Source organism: Sebastes fasciatus, chromosome 6 (genome assembly GCF_043250625.1).
Source record: "Sebastes fasciatus isolate fSebFas1 chromosome 6, fSebFas1.pri, whole genome shotgun sequence".
NCBI classification, from domain to species: domain Eukaryota; kingdom Metazoa; phylum Chordata; class Actinopteri; order Perciformes; family Sebastidae; genus Sebastes; species Sebastes fasciatus.
The window spans coordinates 33,300,139-33,327,903 of record NC_133800.1 but is presented as its reverse complement, the minus strand read 5'-3'; the positions used below and the strand labels follow the sequence as shown (position 1 = coordinate 33,327,903).

Genomic DNA, 27,765 nt, shown 5'->3' with positions numbered 1-27,765 from the left:
TACTCCGTCGTACATTTTCACTTTGTCCCTCACTGCATTAGACTTCTATACTATATACTTTGACTATAAGCTGTGTTACCTTCATCACAATGCTCAAATGTTTTGCGACTCCAGACAGATTTTTCTCTCTTGTTTTTGCCTAAAATGTCTCTTTTGATAGTAAAGGTTGCTGACCCCTGATCTAACCATACCACAACCACAGGGGGTGGCAGTTCAGAAAATGGTAAAATAATTTCTGTAATGGTTTCAGAAGGCACTGAAACACGAGGTTGACCTTCTGAAAGTGGTTCAGATGAGAGAAAGCTCAGTATGTGTCACTTTGGAGGGCAATGACAAACAACCTACTTTGTTGTTTAGTTTACAGGACTTGTTGAGTACACTGTATGCAACTCATCCCTTGTCCTTGGAAATACTTCACAGTGTCTAACACACACACACACACACACACACACACACACACACACACACACGCACACACACAAGCGACCAAAGAAAGGCTGCAAGAGATGAGATCGCTGCATTGATCAGACAGACATCAAAAGGAGCATCAGAGGACAGGAGAGGCAGTCGGAGAGGATTGTGGGGAGGAAGATGAGAAGACGAGGAGTAGAAAGGAGAGCAGAGGGAGAACATGAAGAGCAGGAGGAGACACTGTGACTCACAAGAGTCCACAACTCCTCAGGGGGGTTGTTATAGTCACAATACAGACCCAGTTTCAAAAGTAGACTCAGAACCTGTAGAGTTGAAGTTTCACTTCTCAACTACAGTGTATTCTGGCACTGTATCCGTAGGACGACCTGTCGTATTGGCTGCAACAGCAAGGCTCAAAGTGGCAACGTCTTTTGCTTTAACTCATCATTATGAAGTAAATGTTGATTGCACAATGTAATGGCTGTAGAATAATGACATCATCTGCATTTAGATTAGTTCCCTATAAGCCTCACTTTCACTATGCAATTCTGTCTCCCACCGGGTACAATCTCACGGGAAAATGAAGGCTCTGTTTATGGCACAAAGGGAAGTGCATCAACCACTGGGCAACCATAACAGGAAGACGATAACGCTTTTTTTCCCCCCGGTAGCTAACGGTAGCGATCCCCTGTTACCAAAGAGTGTGTCAATGGAAGTTCTTTTCAGTAACTTTCCCCAGTCAACACATTCTCACTCCCGACTCGTCAAATACGGCCACTTGGTCAGTACCCCTCGGCATCAGAGACCGACGCACAGGGTACCCCTCTTGCGTTACTTTTGGACGGACCAGGGACGGCGTGTCAATATATGCTTGTTGCATGCATAGTGTCCTTTCAAAATAGACTTTTGTTTTCACAGGAAGTTAGGTTTAGGAAACACAACCCCTAAGGTAGGGTTAGGAAACGGTCGTGGTTGACGTTAACTTCACTGACTAACGACTACAATAACGAGTCACGTGACGAACGACTGGCGTGACAAAATAAGTCAACATTACTTTTAGTTTCACACGGGACACAAACACCGGTCTCCTGTTTTTGTTTTTTTTGGAGTACTTGTAGATTTTTATAACTTGTCTGAGCAAATACACCTAACCACAGACCAACATGAAAGGTCCTGCTTGGCGACAGCCTTATAAACACACACCTTGTTGTCTCCTTATCGCTGTTTTCACAATTAAATCATCTCCGTTGGCCTGTACGGTGGACGTGTTCAGAGAACAACAACCTGCTCTGAGTTTCAGTCGGCTTTACATTACATAAGAGAATTTGTTTACGCATCAGATGCAGCGGAGAGAAAGAACAAAGAGAGATGTGAAATCGAGTAAAATCAAGGGAAACGCAGAGAAAAGCAGCACAAACAAAAATGAAAAATAGGAGGGTTGATGGAACGAGGTGGAGCAGAGTGATAACTCATTATCGACGGAGGGGACATGCAGAGATAATTGGATATAGAGGGAGCGGACCGCCTCCCTGCCACCTGTCCAGGGGTCCAGATGAAGTTGCAAAAGAAAGACAAGGGTTGAGAAATAAGGGAAAGAATAAGGAAAAGACAAAACGGAGAAAAAGTGTTTCTCAAATGTCAAATATGTTACAATTCCAGCTAAATGTAGGAACATTTCCAGTAATCCTATATTAGGAGCAGTTCCATTTCAGAGAGGAACTAAAGCACTTAGAGAACCTGTTGCTTTGACTTGAAGATGGGTTTCGTGTCAGAGTATACAGATGGGTTATTAAGCAGTTCATGAATATTCTGTGATTGTGATTGCAGTGATTCGTAAACAAAACACACCCAGAAAGCCTTGCAGCTCCACTGCATTCTGATCTAGAGAGGCTGCTATTGGTGGAGGAAGAGTTATCTCAGTCACTCAGATGTGACGGGTGGAATTTTAAAACATCAACAATAAGGTGGGAGGAGACGTTGTGGTTTGAGAAAATGAGCGAGTAACCCCTTTAAACTGGATGAGGGCTGCACAGCACACGTTTGCAGTGACATGAACAGCCAACAGGCTTTAGGCTTTTTAGTCTCCTCAGAGGAAGTCATGTTTAATCCTCAAAGCACCTGTGATTACTAGCTTTCATTAGACGGATAAACAATTATCATAGTGTAATTTTGTTTTACTTATTGTTGAGATGGAATCACAATTGCATTTTCTTACGCTTTTTGCAGGGTCAAGAAATTAACTCAACGTTTAATAAATAGAAAGACAAAGAGAGTAGCTCAAAACCATAGACTGTATATAAGAAGTGGACGTAGTCACTGTGATGTCACCCATTGGATACAGTTTTGAAGCCTCGAGTTCGTTATTTTGACCGTCGTCATCTTGGTTTTTAGCCATCACCATCTTGTTTTTTTGGAGCCGGAAGTGAAATGAGAGGGTGGAGCTAAGTACAACCGAACCAAAAAGGTTTTAATTAACTTTCATGACCTGAAAACACACTTGTAAAACGAAAACAAGGACAACTTCCAGACCAGACAACGCTGTGGTAGCGACCTGTCAATCACAATGTAGCCACGCCCTGAAGCATCCCCTGCTTTATGGTCTATTTGACTCTAAATGGAACCATAATTTACTAAATGAACATCATGCTGTATTGAAGAAGACTTGAAACTAATGATTGAGACCATAAACTCATGTTTATAATGTTTACTGAGGTAATAAATCAAGTGAGAAGTAGGCTCATTTTCTCATTGACTTCTATACAATCAGACTTCTTTTTGCAACCAGAGGAGTCGCCCCCTGCTGGCTGTTAGAAATAATGCAAGTTTAAGGCACTTCCTCATTGGCTTCATTTTTCAGACCGCGGAGTTGCCCATTGGACAGATAAACAATTATGAAGATATTCTTGGTTATAATTCTTGTTGAAATTGAATCACAATTGCATTTTCTTACGCTTTTTGCAGGGTCAAGAAATTAACATTTAATAAACAGAAAGATAACGAGAGTAACTCAAAACTAATTTGGTCTCACTTCATGTTCATGTTTCAGGTTCCCTGCTTTGATTATTTGATTCAGTACTGAGCACTGGAGTGATGGAATGACAGAAAGAAAGAGACGAATAGAAAGGATAAATGGGTAGAAAGAAAGGCGTTCGTTCCTATCTTTTAGTGACGACGACTCCGTTTAGCATACCAATGACACCGCCCCTCAGAGGGATCCGAGCCCTGACATTGCTGCATGACATTGGCTGAAAGTCACCATGGAAATCAGGCCTGTGGGCGGTGTGTGTGTGTGTGTGTGTGTGTGTGTGTGTGTGTGTGTGTGTGTGTGTGTGTGTGTGTGTGTGTGTGTGTGTGTGTGTGTGTGTGTGTGTGTGTGTGTGTGTGTGTGTGTGTGTGTTACAAGGAATACACGGTGCTCATTTATGCCCTCCAGGACGTCGGTGTTAAATCAGATGTTTGTCCGCTCGCTTCCCCCTGAGCCGACTGTCAGCCCTGTGTTTACCACAGTGACCGAAAGCTTTAAATACACACATCGTCACATATATTATTCAGCCTGTTATATCCAGTGTCTTTCTCTCAGCTGGCTCATTTAAGAAAAAAAAAAAACCCTGGATGCAACCAGCAGAGGGGGAAAGAATGACAAAAAATAAATTTCACTCCCAGGATTGTGTTCATCTGAGTGGACATTAAGAGTCTTAAGTGTTTGAGGAAGATGAGATTTCTCTCACAACTTATTACATATATCACATTTTAAATGCTCCAGGGGATAAAATTAATTCCAGTCAACAGCAGGATGTCGGATTTATTTGTCTGCTCTGCCAGCCGCTGCAGCAGATAACCATCAGCTTCTTTCCTATTCAGATAAAATGCCATTTGTCTAATCAGTAAATGAAAGTGGTTGTTAAATTCTGCAGTTCACACACAGTGCAGCTGGTGGATGAAAGGGTTTTCTCTCCCACTAACAACCAGTTTTGTGGGTGAGATGACTGTACTCAGAGGGATTTATACAGCGTTTTAAGCACAGGCTGTAGTTATGATTTTTGTTTTTGATGATGTCTCTCGGAAAGATGTTCATGAAAGAGCTGAGAAGTGAAGGAAACATGCATTCTGCTGTTTATCTTGTCAGAAATCACCTTGGTAGCACTCTAATGGAAAACTGCATGCTTGTTGCATGCAAAAGCTAAATTCCCCTTGTTTACTTTGGACTTGTTTAAAACCAGCCCGGTCTCTCCAAATGATATGAATATGAATGACACAGTTGTTGCTTTTTGGCGTGTCATGTGTACGCCATGTAGTCTGTCCTAACTGCAATGCAAATGCATCCGCGTAAATATGCTGCACTCAGAGGTAGTGATGTAGAATAAAAAGTGAGAAAGACTGCTTATGGTGGATGGGTCCAACAAACACGTTTGTGACGTGTTTTCTGTAGTTATGCCACATTGTTTGCGTACATATTTGACTTAGTTTACATACTTATTTTAAGCCCAACCATGATGTATTTTTTTAAACCTAACTTAAGGATAGGGTGGACGATGTTGGAAAGCTAGCATTATTTGAAAGTAGCTTCGCTTAAGGAGCTCCGTCTAAACCTACCCCCTCCCCTCGGGACTCCTTCCAAGGCAACACCCCGACACACACATGCACGAGCACCGCCGCATCGTAACTACTTCACAGACACAGAGCAGAGAGAGGACCTCAACTCAACAATGCTACCTCATGACAAGTAACCGCGGCAGTACTTTTTACAGGATTAGAGTAGCTACAGATGACTCATCAGTAATGGATGGCTGTCGGGGTGTAAAGACCATTTCAACCATTATAACAAATAGTGTAGACTGGAGAACATCGTCAACCCTGCCTATAAGAGGTTTTATTGCCTAAACCTGACTGCGACCGTTTCACGTTAACAACGTGCCGTATAAATGACACACGATAAGTCTAAAATGTGTTATCATGACACACAGAAATGTCGTGCTATTTATACGCCTTCCCATGAGATCGGGTTGTTTAAACTGTCTGAGGTTCATGCTATACCTGTCTACTGTTTTCCCTGTCTATATGATAAGTGTAATAATGTGAACTTTAGTGAGCAGGTCACTCTTGGCTATCTGCAATAACCTGATTTCTTAAATGTCCTGCAAGTAAGAAACCCAGTTTGCTAAATCGGGTCTAGTGATCAAGAGAAATCTAATGCAGTTAGATTTCTGATGGGTAAAAAACTGACACTATAATAATTAATTAAAAAGGCTCCAGAGACTTGCAAAGAGGAAAATGAATATGCTGTCTAACTACAGAGTCTGTTCTCCAACTGCATTGTCAGTCAAAATGCTTCGACCGCCCAAAAAAACTTCCTGAAGCTGCAGCAGTTTTCATTTTCAAAATAAACTTTTAACAAAATATGCCAATATTGTTTCTAAAATATGGCGACAGTGGGGAGGAAATCTGTTTACTGAACAAGTGAAATGTATTCCCAGTGACCTGATTTCCTGTGCATGTAAACAGAGTCAAAACTTACAAAAATAAGAACCTGTCCATAAAAAGATGGAACTTTTCTTTAAAAAAGTTTCCTGATGTTTTGTAGGAGGAAGAGTGTGATGGGAGAGTGAGGTGATGCTTCATTGTTTTTAAAAAAATCAAACTGTTAAGGAAGGATGAAAAGATTCCCTGAACAAAATACTTGATATATCGCTGACGTACCAGCTGAAGCTCCAACATGTGCCGGCAGCACGACTGCAACCTCTTCAAGTGCACATTGTGTGATTTGAGGCTCTTGAGGGCTCTGGCTGCCTGGAGCAAAAACATTTGACTCCTCTAAGCAATAAACATTGCAAAAAGGAAAATCATTGCGGCACACATATTCCAGCACGTACAATAAAGGCCTGTCAGAGAATGTACAGTATATAGCCATCTCCAGTTATTAGGGCCTCGCCTCCATAATGGATGAATGACAACAAAAAGAAAGGCTGTAATCTTATCGCCTCTTCCTCATTACTTGTTTTTTCCACCTTGTTCCAGCACAAGTTTTTCTTTGTCACATCCAGTAGGAAGAGGTGCTAATTGTATGAGTCTTTGCCTCTTTTCTGCAAAGTGTGTATTAATAATTTTGAATCACTTATAACATGCCAGCCCCTCATTGAAATGTGTAAGAATAGCCTGTAATATACAATAATACATGTGAACATGAATCAGTTATGCATTTGGTAGCAGTTAAATCTGCTTTATGCAGGATATTGTCTTTAATCATGTTTTCCCATGTCTCATATTGGTTATTAGTACAATGAGCTTCGTTGTCGTGGCTGATTGCCTTGTCATGGGCTAAAGGCTGCGTAGCCACCGGCCTTAAAGTTGATCCTCTATTGTGCTAATAGCTTTTTAATGAGCCATAAGTCACATCCACATCCAGTTGCACCAGAGCGTCTGCATCTCCGCCAAAACAAGAGGTTACAGAAACTAGAATACATTATCATAATTAGACATAATTCCATTGTTGTTTAGATGATTTTACGGATAAGCACTCACAGGCGTTACATTTGAGAGATACTATAAGTGTGATTGAGCCGATATACAGATTCATTTACACTGACATCCGTAGCCCTTCACTACAAATAGGCCTACTTTACATCATGTATACATGATACTGACCATTTTTAAATGCAGACCACACAGTTTTCATAATTGGTTTCCATTCATTTTTATATGAGTCCAGTCTTGTCAGATTGGTCAGCCGAACCAAACTTTTCTGTCTCCTGTTCAGTGCTGCTCTAACTACCTTTGTTTGAGGGCGTGCCAAACTGGCTTCTCTAGGCAAAGTGGGTTACTTGGTGACATCCCCACGTTACGGAAGAAAAGGCGGGACTTCAAGCGAGGCATTTCAGGAGCAGTGTTTCTGTGGGGGAGAGTAACTCCCTTTGGCGTGGACTTTGGGCTTTGTCATTTTGCAGACCTTTTATATGCACAAAAATCATATTACACACTAAAGGAAAGGGAAAAAGCACAATAGGACACCTTTAATTATTACCTTTGACGGACTAAATGATAGGGCTGTGTATTGGCAAGAATCTGGGGTACAGGCGTAACGATTCAATATATTGCAATATATTGTGATACTGTAAGCAAGGCGATATATTGCGATTTTTTACATTCAATTTTAAGGAAAGCTGTAGTAGGATAAAGAACACACCAGAAATACACCATTTTAGAATAGGCGGAAATAACACATTTATACTGCATGCAAAAAACTGCATGTTTTTTGCCCCGAACTGCATGTGATTATAATAAACTGGGCATAACTGTAAAGGGGAGACTCGGGGGTACCCATTGAATCCGTTTTCATTCACATATCTGGAGGTCAGAGGTCAAGGGACCCCTGTGAAAGGCACCGTGCCAGTTTATCCTCACCAAAATTTAGCGTAACTTTGGAGCGTTATTTTAGCCTCCTTCTCGACATCACTCTAGCTTTAAAACTGAGCCCGCTACATCATCCGAAAGATCGAATAGCGGTCGGGCCCAACGGGGGACCGTCAGATTTTTAAGAGGTTAATTAAAAATCGATACAGTGTTTTCGAGAATCGATACACCATAATATTGCGATACTCATGTGTATCGATATTTTCTTACACCCCTACTAAATGATAACGTGATTAATTGAAAAACTATAATAATTACATGCACTCTTGTATAGCATTTGAAAATGGTCAGTAAAAATATGAAGTACAGTTAAAGCAGGAAAGACGGCAAAGCAAATTGTTATAGTTCTTCAGATACCTTCTGTGCATACTGTACTGTAGCTGAGTAGCATATGTTTGGCTGTCGGAGTGTGAAAAGTGGAAAAATGTGTGAAAGAGAGTGGCAGAGGTGGGTGAGGAAGAGAGAGAGAGAGAGAGAGAGAGAGAGAGAAGAGAGTGAGCGCACAAGACGAGGTGCGTCTGTCGGCTGTGCAACAAGCTGCGATCAGTGGAGCTAATGGGAGGAGGAGGGCAGAAAGAAAAGCCTGGAAGGAATAAAGATCAATCAGGAGATGTGAGGACGTGAAATAGAGAGAGAGCAAGAAGATGAAAGAGAGAGAGAGAGAGAGAGAGAGAGAGAGAGAGAGAGAGAGAGTGAGAGAGAGAGGAGGAGACTGTGCTGTGTGTACAGGCTGAGAGGGGAAGTGAAATAGACCGCTGGGAAGCGACTCAGTGAGTGCTGTGATCAAGACAGAGAGGAGTACAGGAAATACAGGGAAAGTGACAGAGAGAGCTTTGATTGACACGCCCATCATGATAAAAAGAAAAGGAGAACCTGGCCAGTCTTCTTCCTTTTTGATTCATGTTTGATCCATTAATATCTTCTGATTTATCACGGAGCTGAGAGAATCACACTTCGAGGGGGGTTAATTAGTTTTCCCCAACTTCAAAGATTTTTTTGTCTTGCATATCTTTAAAAAAAAAAAGAAAATGACGCAAAGAGGTGCAATCAATATGTGAATGTTTCTTTGGGGGGATTGTAGACGCTCTGTTGACGGATGCTTGGATTGTGCTGTCAAACTTGGCTCCGATTCTTGTTCTGACACCTTGGCTCAGCTGGTTTCTCCCGGAGGTAGGTTTTTCTCTTTTCACTTGAGGAGGAATCAGAAAGTGCATGTGCAGGAAATATTACTGAAATGATATTGTTGTAAGTAAAAAGATGAAGACGTTTGAGGAATCTGTAGGGGTTGGAGTTGATTAAGATATCAATTATGTGTAATAAATCAGGGAAGGAAATCTCATGCGAGGAGCTCTAATGTGCTTATTAGCCCCGTGGGGTCTTAGAAGACCCCCTGATGAACTGAGTGTGTTGTGTTGGAATAAGTGCTGGGAAAAGAAACACATTTCCTCTCTTTTCTCACATTGCTCCGTCATGTCAGATATTCTATTTTTAACCTACTGAAATCAGAGTACATTTCTCTGTCCCTCCTCTCCTCCAGCTATCATTTTATTCCATGTGCTGAAGCTGAGTATTTTTGTGCATACCATTCAGTATCTCTGCCTCTTGTTCTCTCCCACCTGCCAATCCGGCTTGGCATTGAGCTTGCAGACAATATTCAAGTTGTTTTATCTCCTCCAGCTCTGTGCAGCCTCTCCAGAACAGCTCACTGTGTGGGTACACTATAGTCGTGATCCCCACTCATGTTGTGTGTGTGTGTGAGGGTGTCGAGGTGCTGGAGCTCCTGGGCGTCTCCAGTTAGCTCCAGGCTGCAGCTCCCAAACAGTAATAATTGATTAATTAGCATCATGGTTTCATTACATCACTCCTCAACCTGCAGGTCAGGACCTGCTGTGGGTTGTGAGATGACACTGGAGGAGTATGAATAATTATACAAGTGTTTGATGAAATTTTTCATCTTTCTGGTATAAATGCATTTTTCATGTGGGATGCTCAGCAACCTGAAGGGCGTCTTGTAGTAATTAAAAGTAGGTAAAATAATCTGTAAAGGAGAGATTAATGAGTCGGCTGCAAAGTTCATCATCATTATGTTTATGTCCAGAGCTGGGGGGGGTCACACTGAGGCTTTCTTTTACTAAGAGCCGCCGGGCTTCCAGTAATTGATTAAATGGCTGGAAACTGAGGCAGTAGTTTTAGATAAGTGAGCTTGTGACTGAAGTCCCAGCTGCCAGATGTGGGCAGAGGGATGTGAGTAAGCACTGCTGTAGGTTTAAAGGTTTGTTGGAGGAAGAGACATGCAGGGAAGGAGGCTTCTTTGGTCTGTTGCCTACAGTAGGTGACTCCAAAATTCATAAGGTGTTAACACTGTTTTATCAATTTAATATGATTGAATTAGACCAAATGATACAGTTGACAAAGAATCTGGTTAGATATATAAGCACCAGCCAAAGTCTAAATCTACTTCCATCTGTCTCGATTCTGATGTTATTCTCTGTCATTTTGACATGTGGAGGAATAATAAATGGTCTTAGACTGTTCATTTTGTCACCTGATATTTCTTTGACAAAAATGTTTATTAACTGTAACCACATCTCAATCATTTGATTATTGTCGGTTTTACTGTAGTTTTAGTCAGGATTTTTTAGGCCAATATCGATAATATTTGGGAGTTTAAAATTTGATAATGGTATATCGTAACACTTTCAGTGAAGCCCATGTCTATAATGCATTATAAACATATTTATAATGGATTATAATCTGCTCATAGCACTGTATAATTATGGTTACAAGCACTCATAAATATCCATAATGTTTTATAACAATAATCATAACTAGCGCTGTCAATCGATTCAAATATTTGATCATAATTAATCGTGTGATTGTCCATGAGTAATGGCAAATTCATTGCACATTTTTTAACCGTTCAAAATGTAAAAGGGAGATTAATCAAGTATTTAATACTCTTATCAACATGCGAGTGGACAAATATGCTGTTTTATGCAAATGTATATATATATTTGTTATTGGAAATCAACTAACAACACAAAACAATGACAGATATTGTCCAGAAACCCTCACAGGTACTGCATTTAGCATAACAAATATACTCAAATCATAACATGGCAAACTGCAGCCCAACAGGCAACAACAGCTGTCAGTGTGTCAGTGTGCTGACTTGACTATGACTTGCCCCAAACTGCATGTGATTATCATAAAGTGGGCATGTCTGTAAAGGGGAGACTCGTGGGTACCCATAGAACCCATTTACATTCACATATCTGGAGGTCAGAGGTCAAGGGACCCCTTTGAAAATGGCCATGCCAGTTTTTCCGCCCCAAAATTTAGGGTAAGTTTGGAGCATTATTTAACCTCTTTTACAAGCTAGTATGACATGGTTGGTACCAATGAATTCTTTATGTTTTTTAGTTTCATATGACACCAGTATCTTCACTCTAGCTTTAAAACCTTCCTCGCTAATTGTTTGTGGCCATGCATGAGGAGATGCCAACATGGTGAAAGAACACAGTGATTTGGATGCTGCCAATCAAGCAGCATGTGCGTGAACTGCGGGGCAGGCTGAGGGTTGTGGAGGTGGCGGGCTTTACCCTGCGCTGGCATTCATAGAGTGGACACACTGACATTTGTGCAAATGTCAGTGTGAGTTTATTAAATTAACAAATTTGAAAGTTTATGCGTTCCTCTGTAGTTCATGTATCTCGAAACTTGTGAGGAAACAGTTGAACTTGTTGAAGTTTGGGAGTGATTTTGGGTTATGAGCTTCGATTTGAAGGTTAAAATCAGTATTCAAGTTAAAGATTAAGGTTTAAAGTTGGAGTCCTGTTTACAGCTGACTACAGGTTTATGGTAGTGCTGCTTTAAGCTTGACTGGCTTCGAGCTAAGAAAACTGCAAGTCAAAAGTTTTTCGACTTTAATCAAAACACAAAAAAGACAAAGAACGAACAGTGTGAAACAGGTTTTAAACATTGACTTAGCAGCAGCTGAAGCTGCAGGCAGCATTCCCCACAAGCATCAATTTATCACAGCCAGCTGAGAGGAAAAAACTCTCTGTTCGGAACAGAGGTTTTCTCTTGAATTGGCAGCGACAACAAGCGGCATCATTGTTTGGCATCTCTGAAATGGCTGAGAGAAAGCTAAATCAATTAGCCTCTGGAGGCATTGTCATTCGGATCGGGTTACTGGTGGCGGGCGGCCAGCGATGTTTCATGGAACAGACTCACTCAAGGAAACGGGGAGGAACGGGGATTGGGCTGAGAGAGAGGGAGCAGGCCCGGCTTATTCAATTTGCTCAGGAAAGTGATTACACCTTCCGCTGCCCAACAGCCCTCCCTCCCTCCCTGTCTGCATGTTCGCTGCTGTTTGACGTTGACACACCTTACCGGGGCGATCCTCCTGGCTGCTTTTACAGCTTCGCTTGAGAGCCCATCAGTGCCTTCAAGTGCAATCACTTTACCTTGTATAGCAATCTGTTTATGCTGCAAACTAAATTTCCATGCTCTCCCACCAGCAGGGTGGCGGCCCGTGTTTGTGTGTGATTGTGCACGTGAGATTAATGGAAAGAAAGGTCTGCATGTGTGTGTGTGTGTGTGTGTGTGTGTGTGTGTGTGTGTGTGTGTGTGTGTGTGTGTGAGCACATGTGTCTCGGCTCCAGTGTGTGTTTGAAAAATGACTGATGGAATTGGACGGAGGTGGAGTGGTGATGATAAATCAATTAGAGTGTGCAGGAGATTTAGGCTAATGAAGGTGACAGCAGGGCCAGTGTCCCGCTCAGCTGTGACTCAGTCCTTTGGGTGGGTGTGTGTACGGGCGCACACATGTGTGTTCTTACTAGATCCTACAGTGGGAGTAATGGTGCATTGTGCCTGTTCTCGGGGTGCTTTGATTAAGACAAAACATTACAATCCCCTTTGAATACAAAGTGAGATACAACCTCCTTGAGATGAACAACTCATGTTTCTGTTTACCTGGCTGGCCTGTGGTTATGTCTTGTGTCTTTGTAGAGCCAAAGGTGAAAGTAGTATGATGCTGTTATAGGACCTCAAAAGCTGCTGTCTGATCTGTACCACCTGTACCTGACCAGGCTGACAGCAGACATGGTCTACCTGGATACGTCTCATCCACCTTCAGTGGAATTCCAGAGACTCCCTTCTGACTCACAGATACAGATATGCTAAGGGTGCTTTCACATCAGGGACCCGGGCCCGGATCCGAGTCCACTTGACCCCAAAGTCCAGTTCGCTTGATTAGTGTGAACGCTCCATACTGTACTCGAGTCCACTTGAAAAGGTGGTCTCGGGCACGGATCATGTGTACTCGGGTACGGTTTGCATCCGGTGTGAAAGCCAACCGTACCGAAAGGTACGCTGCTATGACCTGTCGTAGAACCATAACAGTACACATAACTATATTTATCAGCCTTCTCTGCAGAAGTACAGAGCGGAGTCTTTAGTCTCATGACCCTGACCTTGCACCTCATAGCCATCGTAGCAAGTCTCCTCTCCATAGCTCACACAACCAAAGTACTGGTCTAACTTAGCCTTAATGACTTCTCTTCTTTTTATGCTTTTTGTTTTATTTCCCTTTTCTTGTTATTATCCAGCATATTAAAATGCATCCATAAAGGAAAATACTGTTTTAGAAGCCTAAAATAGCTTGAATTGCTGTTTGCATTGGCTTTAATTTAATGTTTTTTTCCAGCTCTGATCACACTCACATCACTCTCTTGTTGCAGTTACAGTTTATATAATTGGGTTTTAGACCATAGTTCCACTTATTTTTGTGTCTATTTTTTTAAATGAAATGTAATTGGTGTGAAGTTGGCCATTACCAGTTGGTAAACATGGTCCGAAGGAATTTGTGATCTGGAGTTGGGATCTTTTTCTGCTTTTGACTTCATTTGAAGTCACTAAGAAGAAAAGTAATTCTATACTAAATCATGAACCACTTGCAAAACATATTGTCTTATTTTTCTTTAGTACTCTTTCCACTTATTTACTTTCTAAAATTACCCCTCGTCGTCACTGCCATCTATTCCGTCGCTCTTTCAAACAGCTGTTATCACACTTTTCTTCTCGGTTCTATCTCTCTCTAACCGTCTCTCTTTCTCAGCCAGCTTCCCACTATTCTTCCAGCCGTCAATCTTTTCTTCAGGATTCAAGCCCCCGTCCTAATAGTGGTATTTATTTTCTGTCAGGCGCTCTTTGTCCCAAACACAATAGCATGCTCATTATTACAAACCTTCACACTCTCAAGATGCTTGTGATCATGTGCTTCTTACGTAGAGACACGCACAGATTCTACATTCAGCTGCAGTTTTGTACTTTCCTGGTTCCATTGTGTATTTTTTCTTATAGTTGTGGATAAGTGGCTGGATTCATATTATATTTTACTCAGACATTTCAAGAACAGTGCGGAGGAAGATTTCAGCTTTCTCAGATATCAACAGTTAAAGCTGGTTTTGAGATTTATCAATGTTCAGTAGCTCATTTCAACATGAAAACTAAAGTTGAACAAGAAAAATGTTTCCAGAAATTGAAAGAAGTGGTATTGTTCATCAAACAATCTTGATTTATTTTACTGAAGATGAAAAAACACTTTAACATCCTCTATTTAGCATTTAGAAGCAGTACATAAATATAATTCTAACACACTACAGTGTAGTTATAAGTGGCTATCAAGACATTTTTAAGTGTTAATTAATGTGATTATCTTAAAGGGACTGTTTGTAACTTTTTAAGCGTATAAATGTACCGGGTCGGGACACATGCGCGCTCGCATATGCGCGTTCACATGTGGCCGCTGCCTCTGCTCCTCTGCCTGCTTGCCTTCACTCAGCCCTTGTTCTTGCTCAGCTGGCTCCGCCTCTAGACGTGAACGCGCGCTCACGCAGAAGAGTAAGTTTAGCTCTGAGAATATCTAGTGAATGTACAGTGGACGTTTGTGTAGAAATAACTGCTGCAGCTCCTCCAGACCAACAGAGGTTTCCCGTGTCTTGTGAAGTGACGGGGCTCTGCAGAGAGAAACGTTGTCGTCTTGTTACCGACCGGGTGCCGGTGTCTCCCTTCGGCACCCGGTCAGAGCTCTCTCCGGCTGCGGGCGGAGACGACAAGTTACTCGCTGCGGAGCCCCGTCACTTCAGTCTAAAAGTCAACACTAGGATCAGCATTGATTCATGGAGAGACATTCGTCTGGTCAGCTAACATTACTGCGAAGCAGGTGAAATATAGAGTGATATTGTGGTTTTAGCTGACGTGTGTCTCCTCACTGTTTTGACGGATGCTCGTTCAGGTATATTTAGAGCGAGCAAGCGCGAGCTCGACGCTGACTTTCGTTGATTTCACGGCCACAGGTGTCGCTGTTAACAAGCAATTCTGAAAGTTACAAATAGTCCCTTTAAAGGAATAATTCTCCCACAAAACGATCATTTGTATATCAATTACTCGTCCTGTGTTATTAAACCTTTGTTTTTCTCTCATGCCTCCACGGTGAACGGAGAATCAAAAGATGGAGAAAAGTCTTGATGAATTTAAGTAAATGGAGGGACGCATTTAAAAGACCAGTGTGTAGCATTTAGCGGGATCTATTGGCAGAAATGGAATATAATATTAATAAGCATGTTTGCTTTCGTCAAAATAAGAATCATTGTGTTTTCGTGACCTAAGAATGAGCCGTTTATATCTACATAGGGAGCAGGTCCTCTTCACGGAGCCGACCGCCATGTTTCTACAGTAGCCCAGAACAGACATTAAGACGAAATCCAATAAGGGGACTTTTAGTGATGACTTTTTTGTCAAACCACTGTTTTCAAGGTAAAGAATGAACCTTCAACCTCAACATGTGTTCATGAGTTCTGAAAACATGTATAAACAGTTTTATAAAGCGCCTTTGAGTTAGTACTACATATGTATAGACACTGGTTAGCATGGGTAACATAGGTACATTCAAAATATCAGTTTCATCCAGGACTTAAAGTCCAAATCTTGTCCTGTTGCATCTTCCTAACTTTTTATTATTAAGGGTGGATTTACTTTGAAACAGTGAAGTTATAGAAATGCTTCAAAGAGATAAAATCCTCTTTAAATGCTCTTTGTTTTTGTAGTTGATTGTGTGAAGGGATGTGCTGTTTTTATGACAAGCTTGCACCTTTTGTGGCTGTTTTGTGCATGGATGTAGTGCTTGTAATGTTTATTAACAGAGATAGGCTTTTCTTATGGAACATTATTTATTGGTGTTGTGTGGTTTCCATTGTAAAACCTCCTCTCTGCATCTATCTACTACATACATTTGTTTTTTATGTCATAGAAAAATTGTCGCTGAGAGACCAGACGGATCCTTCTAACTGTTAACGGTAGTTTTGGTTATTAACTTGATGCAAGGTATCATAGAAACGTACTGTATGTTGGCTCCTAATGCAGCTCCTTGATTGATAGTCTGAATGTGATATTGGCAGAAGGCTTTGTCAGGTTACAGGAGAGCATTTAAGACACTGATCAATATGTTTACTGCCTTTGAAAAGGAAACATGCTGAGGAGCTTTTTACAAGGCCCTTGGACCAGTCAAGAAGAAAAGCCATTTACTAAGAAGGCTTTGACGATCTAGACTGATGAGCTCAGTCAGATTCCTGGCAGAATAATAGCAGTGCCTATCATTCAGAATACAAATTCACCATTCAACATTTGTCTGGCGCGTAAGCCAAGCTGACTATAACGTGTCAAAGCAGTCCACTTGACAATGTCAAGGCAAACGTATAGTCAATAAGTATCTCGGTGAAGAATAATATGGAAGTAGAGATTAAATCGCTTGTAATCACAATGAAACAGCCGTAACTTATACTGCACTTTCAGAAGGTTTTCACTAAACAGATCAAGGTCAATTTGAGGTTGGAGTCTTTAGCCGCTTTCCCACTGGACAAAAAACCCCACAAACACCCACTAACATCTAGCTTTTGTCTTTGTAATCAGCATTCATTCTCGGGACAAATGAATCTGCAGTAGCCAGGTCCGATCGGCAGTGATGGAAACATGAAACCTGGGTGGACACGACAATTTCCGTCCCTTTTCTGGTGCCTTTTGTGGTGACGCGCATTGAAGTGAATATAAAATAAAACACGGATTTGGACAATTATTATAATTTGTTAATGTACAAAACATACAGTTAATATGCTCTCCTCAAAGCTACCGGACTCCATTGACAGAAACGGTAATTTTACCTCGCTGATCATTGTAAATCACACTCACTACAGTGGTATGATCCCAAAATAGACAGATTTGGCTGTGACTTAATTGCAATAAACGGATCAAAAGGATGCCGAAATAACTTCATAATGATGATTGACTGTGAATGTATTCGCGTCGCGCAAACAATTCGCTTCACGTTTAGTGTGAACGCAGCATTAGAGAGGAGGTTTGGGGAGAGATGGTTGGCGTACAAATTGTGTGATTTCAGCACCAAAGACCTCTGTTCACGTCCTGTCTCCTACTGATAGTCAACACTGTAGGTTCTTTAACCACAAAGACAATCTTTGTCTAACCTTAACCAAGTATTTTTGTTGCCTAAACTCAACGAGATCTTATCCATACAGTTGGCAGATCATTAAATACTCATATGAGTCATTTTGGAAGAGCCATTTGCATTGTTTGCCACTGACAAATTAGTCTTGTATGTGTGCAGACTTGCTGCAAAATTAAACAACACACTGTACTAATATTCAGCTATGTGTTCTTACCTCTAGAGACTCAGAATCAATAAAAGACTAGCTGTTGAAATTGGTGTCATATCTGGTTGGATCCGCTCTACTGTCCGTGTAATAAAATCTGTAATCTCACAGAAAGACGGGATACTAAACCTTTGTCCTATAAACAAAGTATTTATGTCCATGTGACTGTGGTTTATCAGCCCCAGTCTGCTTGTAATTGGACAAAGAGCAAACCAAATACAAAATTGGGTTGTCTAGACCAAACAAATTAAGCTGTAGTTGTGTACAAACGCTGCTCAATCCTCAAATGGGGAATTGGCCCACAGCCAGGCAAGTTTCTATTCTACACGTGTCTCGGGCTGAGGCTAACAGACAGGGAGGAACAAGGCCAACGGTCTTGGAAGCCAAAACGACGACTCGTTCCAAACTTTGCTCCTCGTTTCATTTTTATATTTCCCTAAAATTTACTGCCACATTCTTCAAATCATTAACTTTGACTGCACTTGGAAGTCACAGCAAGGTACTTTCACTTTTGAGTGGAGACGCGCTAGTTATATTCAAGTCTGAGGAAGTGCTTTTTTCACACCACATATTGGATTTAATGTGAAATATGAGGTAGTGATAGAGAAAAAATATCACCTTACGGCTACATGTACGGACACATGCAGGTAACAAAGCTGTGAATGAACCACTTCTGATGACTTTCCCCCCTCTAGATCTTTCAGGAAAGCAAAATAAGATTGTTTTTTTATAAATCACCTCATGATAGCAAGGAGTAATTGACTGTAACCACTGTTATTTTGGATGTGGCCATTCCAACGAGTTAAAGGAGACCATTTCTAAGTTGTAGAAACAACTTGACGTCCTATTCTTCCACTTTTTCAGCTGTGACATGAATGCGTGCTGCAGCATTATTCACCAGAGAGGAAGAGGTGAATCTCCAAAGTAATCCTTGTCATTTGCTGGCACTGAAGCAGACACTCAGAAAATCTGCCCTTTTGGCTCCAGTATGAGTTTCTCCTTTGGGTCGTGTCCAATGTGAAATGACTGAGAAAGAAAGCAAGGGAGCGTTGCCAACAAGAAGACATAAATAATGAGAATAATGTAAAGGAGAAGAAGGAGCAGCAGACGCAGAGAGAGAGAGGAATAAACTAAGTAATATAAAGGAGCTACAGTGTCTTTTGTCATCATGCAAATTGTAGATTTTGAGCATGAATGGGTTGCACAAAGAACCAGAACAAGCATCATATTTATAGAGGTCTTGGAGTCTGGACGTGGTTAAGAGCACCTGCCCAGAGCTTCCTCCCTTCCTCTCTGCAGCTCACTAATCAGTAGGGCTGGATGGGGATGATGGGGATGATGGGGCTTCCTAACCTGCCATCAGCCAGCTGCTCTCCATCAGGCTCCCAGGGAAAACAAAAAAACAACAACCAGTGTGAAGCGAAGCAGTAGTCGTGATGTTGCCAGGAAGCAAAAAGCATCACAATATTGTTCTGCAATAAGAAAAAGTTGAAGAAACGTCACCGTTAGAGAGCAGAATGTGGACAGTTTGTCAGGTAAAGCTCGTGAAAACATGGTTTCAAGTCTTAGGTTTTTATAGGACATTCGTTATTTGTGACCAAATAAGCAACTTGGAGTGGATGGGTCCAACAAAACAGAGGACTTTCAACCAGGAGAACGGTGTTTGAGACAGGTGTTTTTCTTTGTAAGCTACATTATAAACTACTCCGCGCCGGGCCTGATCATCGGGGATTTATGTATTTTTAAAATGTGTTTTAAACTAAAATGTGTTATAGAGATAGCAAACTCCTTTAAGGAATAACTCGTAGTGCGTAGGTTGTGTGCTTAACGTTAGCGAGTCTCGTTGTGTGCAGTCAAGAGAGAGAGAGACGTGCATGTGTTTGATTACTAGAAAGTTCATGTGTATTTTGAGTTTATGAGACAAGACGGGTTTCTGCCAGCCAGGCGGCCCGTAACGTTAGCAAGTGTGCAGTTGAGAGGCAGAGAGAGAAAGCTCAGCACCGCCTACCTACCACCCCTGCCGACACTTGGCTGCTGGGCCTAACAACTTTTCTGGCGGAAACCCTGTACGTACGTGACCTTTTTTTTGTGACGTATTTTCCGTACGTATTGTACTTAGTATATGTACTTATTTGGGGCCATCCATGATGTTTTTCCTAAACCTAACTAAGTGGTTTTGTTGCCTAAACCTAAGTGAGCAGTGTTGCCCTCATGCTGGTACTGCACCTTCATATACGTGTGTAATATGCACGCCTCGGCGAGGCAAAACGTGCCACTGACACACTATCCTCTGGTGGACAGGTGGGTCTATTACAGCATGATATGGGGTTGCATCAGGACTGTGTGGGTGTTGTTTGGTCAGACAGCGGTTCTGACTGGTTTGTATGATTGAAAGCTTTAAATACTACAGTACCCATGAGCCTCAGCTGCTGTTGCCATGCAGAAGAAACAAGAAGACAGTTAGAGCACATTCTGAATGCTTTGTCGTTGAGGTTGGAAACAACATACAGCTGCCAAATTCATCCAAAAGTAACCCAGAATCTGAGAGTGAACTCATTTAAACTGATGAATGAGTGAGTCATCTTTATCTTCTGCAATTAGTGGCGCACGTAACACAATTTTAAACTCAGTGAATGAGAGATTCACCTTGGGAGTCTTAGTTGACTTCCCTTCTTATGTGTTTTTCTATGTAGGCTTGTACCTTTGACTTTTTTTCTTACACAGTTGTTCATCTTCTGTGCTGATGTTCAAGGAGAGTTTCATACCAATCCAAGCTTTGGAAGTGTGCCAACTTAAAAAATATTTTCTTATGTGAAATAACCGCCTGTTTTTATCTTTGGCAGATAATAACGTGCTTATGCCGCTTTGCAAGAAGCAGATTAAGAGAACTGATTTTTCAGAGCCTTTAGTTTATTCGTACATTCAGAGTTGTGAGTGACATCCTTGTGTGTGCTTGTCTGCGGGTCTCGTACTTTGGTGTTAAAGTTTCTACAGCGCAGTAACTTATGTAAGCGGAGTGGGAACATATCTTCCTTAATGTGGTGGCTGGTCTGCCCTCAGGGTGGCATTGATTTAACTTTTACTGCATTACATTTTCTATACTACTTCCCTATGCACGACCTCTCCTTCACCAGCTTTCCTAACACAGTGCTGCTGCCAAAGTCTTCTTTAATCTCTTTAAATGAAATTAAGAATACTTAATCTTTTTCATCATTTCTTTTAGCAGAAGGGGATGAAGAATGACTGTTCAGACATTTTACTCTCTTTTGGATTTATCACTGTAAAACTTTGATAGCCAAAAATGTAGAAATTTAAGGGTCTAGTCTAAATAATCTAACCTTAATTATTAAATTAAAGGTGAGACAAAATCGTGCCAAAATTTTGGCTGTGGTATAACATACATCCACTTAGTCCTTGGCTTTAAAATAGTATGAAAACCCTATTTCAGATCGCTTCTGTTTTCAAGTGTCTGATAATTAACATCACATTTGAATTGAAGACATTTAGTTTTGGCTCCTGACCAAAGAGACGTATAAAAAGTATGTGTCAATGTCTTGGTAATCAACATTACAGACAGACAATATTAAAAAGTGCAAGGGTCAGAGTTACAGTTCCTCTGTGACCACAGAGAGATCACATAAAACAGAGTCCAGTGCCTGGATAATCAATTTAAAAACAATATGAGCGAAGGAAAGAAGAAGATGACATTTTTACAAGCAATAACAACAAACTAGTGGAAAGGGGATGTGATTTAGAGGGGTAGAGGGGGATGTAAGGCTTTTCTCATATTGGTTTTACTTTATGTGTGTGAAAGTTTGTGTTTACCAAATAGTCCAAAGGTAGCCGTCAAAGTTGTGTTCATGATTTATTCTGCAACATACAACATATTCCTTTAGAAAGGGAAACAGAATTTTCTAAACTCTTTATTTGGAGTTATACGGTAAAGTATACTGGGGCTTTGCCCTGCACTGCTATTACTCGATTACTCAATTTGTCGATCGTCAGAAAATTAATTGTCAACTATTTTGATAATTTAATAATTGTTTCAATGATTTTTCAATTAAAAAGCTCCTCATTTGAGAGGATTTGCTGCTTTTCTTTCCTTCGTACGATCAACACATTCTCACTCCCAAATCGTCAAATACCGCCGCTTGGTCAGTGCCCCTCAGCATCGGAGACCGAGGCGCAGGGTACCCGTCTTGCGTTACTTTTGGAGGGACCAGGGACGATGTGTCAAAATACGCTTGTTACATGCATAGTGTCCTTTCAATATACACTTCCATTTTCACAGGAAGTTAGGTTTAGGCAACACAACCACTTAGTTAGGGTTAGGAAATGGTCGAGGATAGCAACGAGTCACAAGACTAAAGACTGACGTGACAAAATGATGATGATGGTTAGTTGCAGCCCTAATATGATACAGCCTCAGTGATATTTTACATCATCCAGGCTAGGATTTCTATCGTTTACTGTATTCACCTAACCCATGGCAAAACAGATAGTTACACAGGGTATAAATTCTGAAGCATTTTAGCCACAACTTGTTTCCACTGGTCTGTCAGGTTTTGAGAGCGCAATGCTCGTTTTGACAATTCGTCTATCTGTCTGTGAGCTCAGCAAGGATCTGTGTCAGTTGGCTTTTTCTAAATCAAGTTGTAGCTCCAGCAGATACGGTTCTCTGCTGTGCTTATTGACACTGAAATTACCCATGTCTGTCCTCACATATTCCCCTCGTAATAGTCTCTAATTTATAGCTTCAAATCTCCCTAATTCAGCGCTCTCCATCATCATCACTAAACACACAGTTTTGTAAAGGTTCCTTCACTGCACCCTTGATAGTAGTTGCACCCATTCATATTGTTCCTTGTTTAATAAAAATATCATTCTTACCACCATTTTTCAGTGGTAAAATAATATGTAGAACAAGTGCTCAAAACCTCTATAATAAGTCTTCATTTTTTCCAATTAACGTCACCTCAAGTAATTACCCTATTCTAATATAGCCTGCTTACACAGTAACATTCATCAAGAGGAAAGGCAAAGACCACCTTGTGCTCGGAGTGTTTTCATGAAAAGAGATGTTTATTATTAACGTTCAAAGGTTAAACAACAAATAAATCACAAAGAAAAACGTGAAAAGCCTTAGAATGCATCTTTAAAGCTGGTAAACACTGGCTCATTACTTTTTTATGTCCACTGTGAGAGTGACCAGTGATATATTGCTACTGTTTTCTTTTTACAAAGAGCAGTATACCCGGTGGGATTTTGGCTTTGACATTTGCTCTTGGCCCAATCACAGTGAACAGTTTTAGACCTAACTTCTGGTTCAAGATAGTGTGACACTGATCAATAAGTTCATCAATTAATACAATTAAGCCTATTTGTATGAGGGTTATAGGTCAAAATCTGTCTCTGTACAAACCGAGACAGACTGTATATAAGACGTGGTCGTAGTCACTGTGACGTCACCTATTGGTTTGTGGACTGCTGTTTTGAAGCCTCAAGTTTGGCATTTTGACTGTCGCCAGTTTGTTTTTTGCAACCAGAAGTGACATGAGAGGGTGGAACTAAATACAACCTAAGGCTGAATAAGACATATTTAGGCACCAAAAGTATTACAGTTAACTTTCATAAACTGAAAACACACTGTGAAAGGGTTAAAGTTGTAAGACGGAAAACACGGACAACTCCCATACCGGCGTGGTAGCGACCTGTCAATCACAAGGTAGCCCCGCCCTAAAGCATCCCCTGCTTTATGGTCTATTTGACTCTAAATGGGACCATAATTTACTAAATGAACATCATGCTGTATTGAAGAAGACTTGAAACTAGCGATTGAGACCATAAATTCATGTTTACAATGTTTACTGAGGTAATAAATCAAGTTCAAAAGTAGGCTCATTTTCTCATAGACTTCTATACAATCAGTCGCCCCCTCCTGGCCATTAGAAAGAATGCAAGTTTAAGGCACTTCTGCATCGGTTTCACTTTTCAGAACTGGAGGTTGCCCACTGGTACAAACCCACAAGACATGTGCTGGTCATTCCTCCTCTGTAAATGATTTTCTCACCACAGATTGAGATTGTTTTTGCCAAGTGATTATAGATGTTAATGTACGTGAGTGCATGATTTATGAAATTTCGGTGTCAAATACGTCCTCTGTGAATCCTAACCTGCAAATGTCGATGAATTTGGTCTGTGTGTGTGTGTGTGTGTGTGTGTGTGTGTGTGTGTGTGTGTGTGTGTGTGTGTGTGTGTGTGTGTGTGTGTGTGTGTGTGTGTGTGTGTGTGTGTGTAAAATACAGTAAATTGAGAGGGAATATTTGAGAGCCTGTGTGTTGACTAGTCATCTGAAATTGGATGATGTCCGGTTGTAGTGGTTGAAGGAGATTAGGAAAGGGCAGTTAATGTGACATGCACTACAACAACATGGGCCATCTGTGTCCAAGAATGTTTTAAGTTAACAAAAGAATCATTTCATTATGACATTTGATGAAAGTCCTGAGAGCTGAATTGCCTTCCGATAAACTGGAACATGCGTCACTGTGACGTGCTCTCCATTTCCTCAACAGGAAATGCATGCATCTTGAGGTTATTGAACCTCAAAGACTCATTATCTGAACATTCAGCATTAACGTAACAAATAATAGAACCATCCAGAACTATCATTTTGATGTTCAGCATGGGTAACTTTGGTATTCAGATTAAACTAATATGGTCAGTCTGCTCTGATACGGTCAGTGTGTAGTAGTGACATTGAAAATATCAAAATTTTATATTCACTAACACAAACTGCAAGCTCCCTGGATTAGTATGGATAACAACATGTATCATATCAGATGTTCATATTATCAAATTATACATAAAGTTTGTCACTTCTGGTTTTAGGGCAATGAGAGGAAATGTGTTTGGGAATACAGCACTTACTCACTATTGTGTTCTATATATTGCGTGAATGATTGCACAAGCTACTATGTCCCAGTGTTTCCTTATGTACACAATATTTTATTTGATTTTATACATTTAAAGTTGACATATTAGATCTGAGCAGGATATTTCTGTTCCTTCGATTATGGCGAAAAGGTTTATCTTCATTAAAAAAAAAAAGATTCCTCAAATGTCTTCTTCTTTTCCACATTTTTCAATCGACTTGGATGTTTACATGTATTTTATCTTTGTCTCCCCATTTTAGTCATGGACCACTGACATTGAGTGTTTGGATTTAATAAGCTTCCAACAGGCTTGATTAATGAACTATGATACCGTGAGCATTTTGATTGTAACTCCCACCGACAATGTGGGAAACTAGATGAGGACAGGCTGCTCTCTTGAGAATATGTTCTCCAGGAATCGCTTCAATGGTCAACATGGAGCAGGTGTTGCCCCTAAAGGAGGCACAAAGGCAAAAGTCCATTCACCCAAAAAGAGGGCTCCAAACCCCAGGGTAGCACTGGTCATTCGGGGTAAAATACATCGTCTCTTGCAAGGGTCTGCAGAGCACCATGTCCCAGAGTCCCCCCTCTACTATGGAGGTATTGAGGACGAGGAAGAGGGGGGAACACAGGAGGGCAGAAAGGAGCACAGAAGCAGATATCCAAAGGATAGCTCCAGGACTGAGGACTATTCTCCAAAAGTGTCAAACGGTAAAGGACATGGAGTAGCACCGGGGCCGCCATGTGTAGGAGAGGTGGAGTTGAACAGAGAAGGATGTATAAGAATACCCTGCACTTTGCAGCATAAAAGCTGCAGATCCCCTGCAAATATGAAACGAATCTCCTTTGAGGGTGACATTCGGCCAGATCCTGAGCCGATGCAACCACCCCCGCACTACAGTCCAATAGGCCCAGACATGAATGGTACCAAATTTGCAGGAGCAGCCAGGGCGGATTTTCCTTCACCGCGTATTCGGCAAAAGAGACCCTTTTCTGCTGGTGACTGTGTGGATTACAACTTCAACAGAGCTCTGCCAGGTACGTTGCTGGAAGAGGACGAAGATAAAGAGGAAGAATCAAGTGCTATCATTGAGCACATTCTTAAAGAGCTGAGGGGGATTAACAAGATCCAGGAGGAAATCTCCGACCTCAGGGATTACCTGACCTCAGTTCGAGGGTCAGTTGAAGAAGTGTCATCTTGTGTAGACGCTGTATTGATGGAGATTGAGGGCATCCGTTCTAGCAACAAGGCTGGTTCAGGGGTACACGCAGGTACCTGGTCAGGGGGAGGGTGCAAAGATGGACCATCCTCCCGCAGAAGGCCCGCTAGTGCTTATGGCAGTTTAGGGAGTGCAATGCCAAAGTCTGCTTCAAATCTTTTCCCCCAAGTCTGCAATGAGCGTCATAGCATTCATGGAGGATTACTGCTATCAAGAGCAGAAGAGTCTGCTGTGTCCCCAATTGCTGAATCAGTGGATAATCAAGAACAGGAGGAACCAGAGGATACCTCTGACCATAGTTCGGATATCCCAGTAGGTGCGGTAGCAAGAAAGCTCACCTTTGGCTACTTTGATAAGCAGGATGGCCAAGACTATCCAAGCACCAGCTCTTTGTCTTCTGGTCATAGTGAGTCAGACCTAGAGAGACCATCATCTAGTCATGGAAGGAAGCAGCAAAGAGCTGATGATGGGGAGGAACATTGGACCAACACTGGACCACCACACAGTGCCTCTGGGGAATCTGCGTGGCACAGGGAATCTTCCTACCGCAGGGGCAGAAGTCTGGACGAGCATGAAATTGAAAACCCTCTTTACTGTGAAGGAGCTGGTAGCTGGGATCACTACAGAGGTGCAGGAGGATATTGTACACCGGGACAAATCTCCACTGAAAGCTCAGAACATCTCTCTCGTCACTCTGGGAAACATTACAACTCACCTGCCAGCACTTCTAGCAGGGAGGAGTGGCAGTCACGGAGGAGAAGGCCTCAAACCCAGTCTGGGATTAATGTTCCTACAGATACCAACCTTGAAAAGCCCACTGTGGGATATGAATGTGCTGCTGATTTTTCCTACCCTCAAAGTTCTGGTTACCATTCAGTTGATGGGCATGATGGAGAAGCAGAGGGATTTGACTATGGCCAATCAAATGACCTAAGCTACACGACTGACTGTCATGTCGATAGTTATCAGGAAACTTATTTAGCCTACGAAGAGTCTTCAGCAGTGACATGGACTGAGGCATCCTTATGTACCACTGTAGCTGATGTGGATAGGCCATTCATCCAAGAGACTGGAGCCACTAAGCACAGCTTAGAAAACCGACTCCCTCGCTCTTACAGTGCAGATGTCCAAGCTGGTGGTTTCAATGTCAAGCGCATTGGCCGAGCTGTACTTGATTTTAGCTCTGCCTTGCGGGGAGCATTGCGCAAAATTGAAGTACCTGGAGCCCAGAATCCTGGAGAGGAAACAGACTTTGAAATATCAATGCCTTCTGACCTGCCTACAGCTGAGTTGCCTTCGAAACCTCTATGCTATGAGGCACAATTTGAACCAACATGCGACGAAACCCTGAAAGGAGATGTGGTTGATAGTAGTAGTGCTGTTGGGAAATTGAGTAGACACAATACTCTAGACAAATCCGATCTTTTCCCTGTGGAGCCTATGCTTGAAGAAGCCAACAAAAGCCTTACATTGGAGTCTACAGACACTTGCCAACACCCTCCTTGTTCGGACAAGACCCCCCGATTCCCAGAAGAACTTACAGTCTGCCCTGATCCAATTTCCAGTAGCACTTCAATACTGCCTCCACCTTATGGCCTTACAGAACAACCTGCAGAAGGTCCTGCAAATGGTCCTGCAGATCTGACCATTAAAGCCCAGCTTTCGCAATGCACCACTGCAGAATCCCTCTCTGCCTCCCTTTCGGCTGAAGAACCTGCAGCACTGGAGGAGCAGGGAAAACCTGAGGTACCACTGCCACAGCAACCTGCCACAGATACTGTGGCTCCAGAAGGCAAAGCAGAAGGAGACGCAGCAGAGCCACCCTTGGATATAAGCCAGTTGGATGAACGCAGGCTAAAGTGCCTGAGGACCTTCCAGCAGATTCTGCGGGAGAAAAGGGAGTCCCGGCGCAACCTCACCAGTATGACCATGTCCTCCTTCTCTCAGGAAGACTTCGAACCAGGTAGTCATTGTTGGATGTTAAGTTGGGATCATCTTTAGTTTCCTCACATGCTTTTTTTTATTTCAGTAAATGAGTCATTTATTAGTTATGAGTCACAGATC

At 41.7% G+C, this 27,765-nt stretch overlaps 1 protein-coding gene across 1 annotated transcript in view; it reads left to right on the top strand.

Annotated features, from left to right (window-relative positions):
• Positions 1-8,327: 8,327 nt before the first annotated feature.
• LOC141769901 (protein unc-13 homolog B-like) overlaps positions 8,328-27,765 on the top strand; it is a 108,025-nt gene continuing 88,587 nt past the window's right edge. Inside the window, exons 1-2 of the mRNA XM_074639412.1 lie at positions 8,328-8,988; positions 24,742-27,664. Of these exons, the coding sequence (XP_074495513.1) occupies positions 24,859-27,664 (2,806 nt within the window). The 5' untranslated portion in view covers positions 8,328-8,988; positions 24,742-24,858. The remainder of the gene's footprint in view (positions 8,989-24,741; positions 27,665-27,765) is intronic.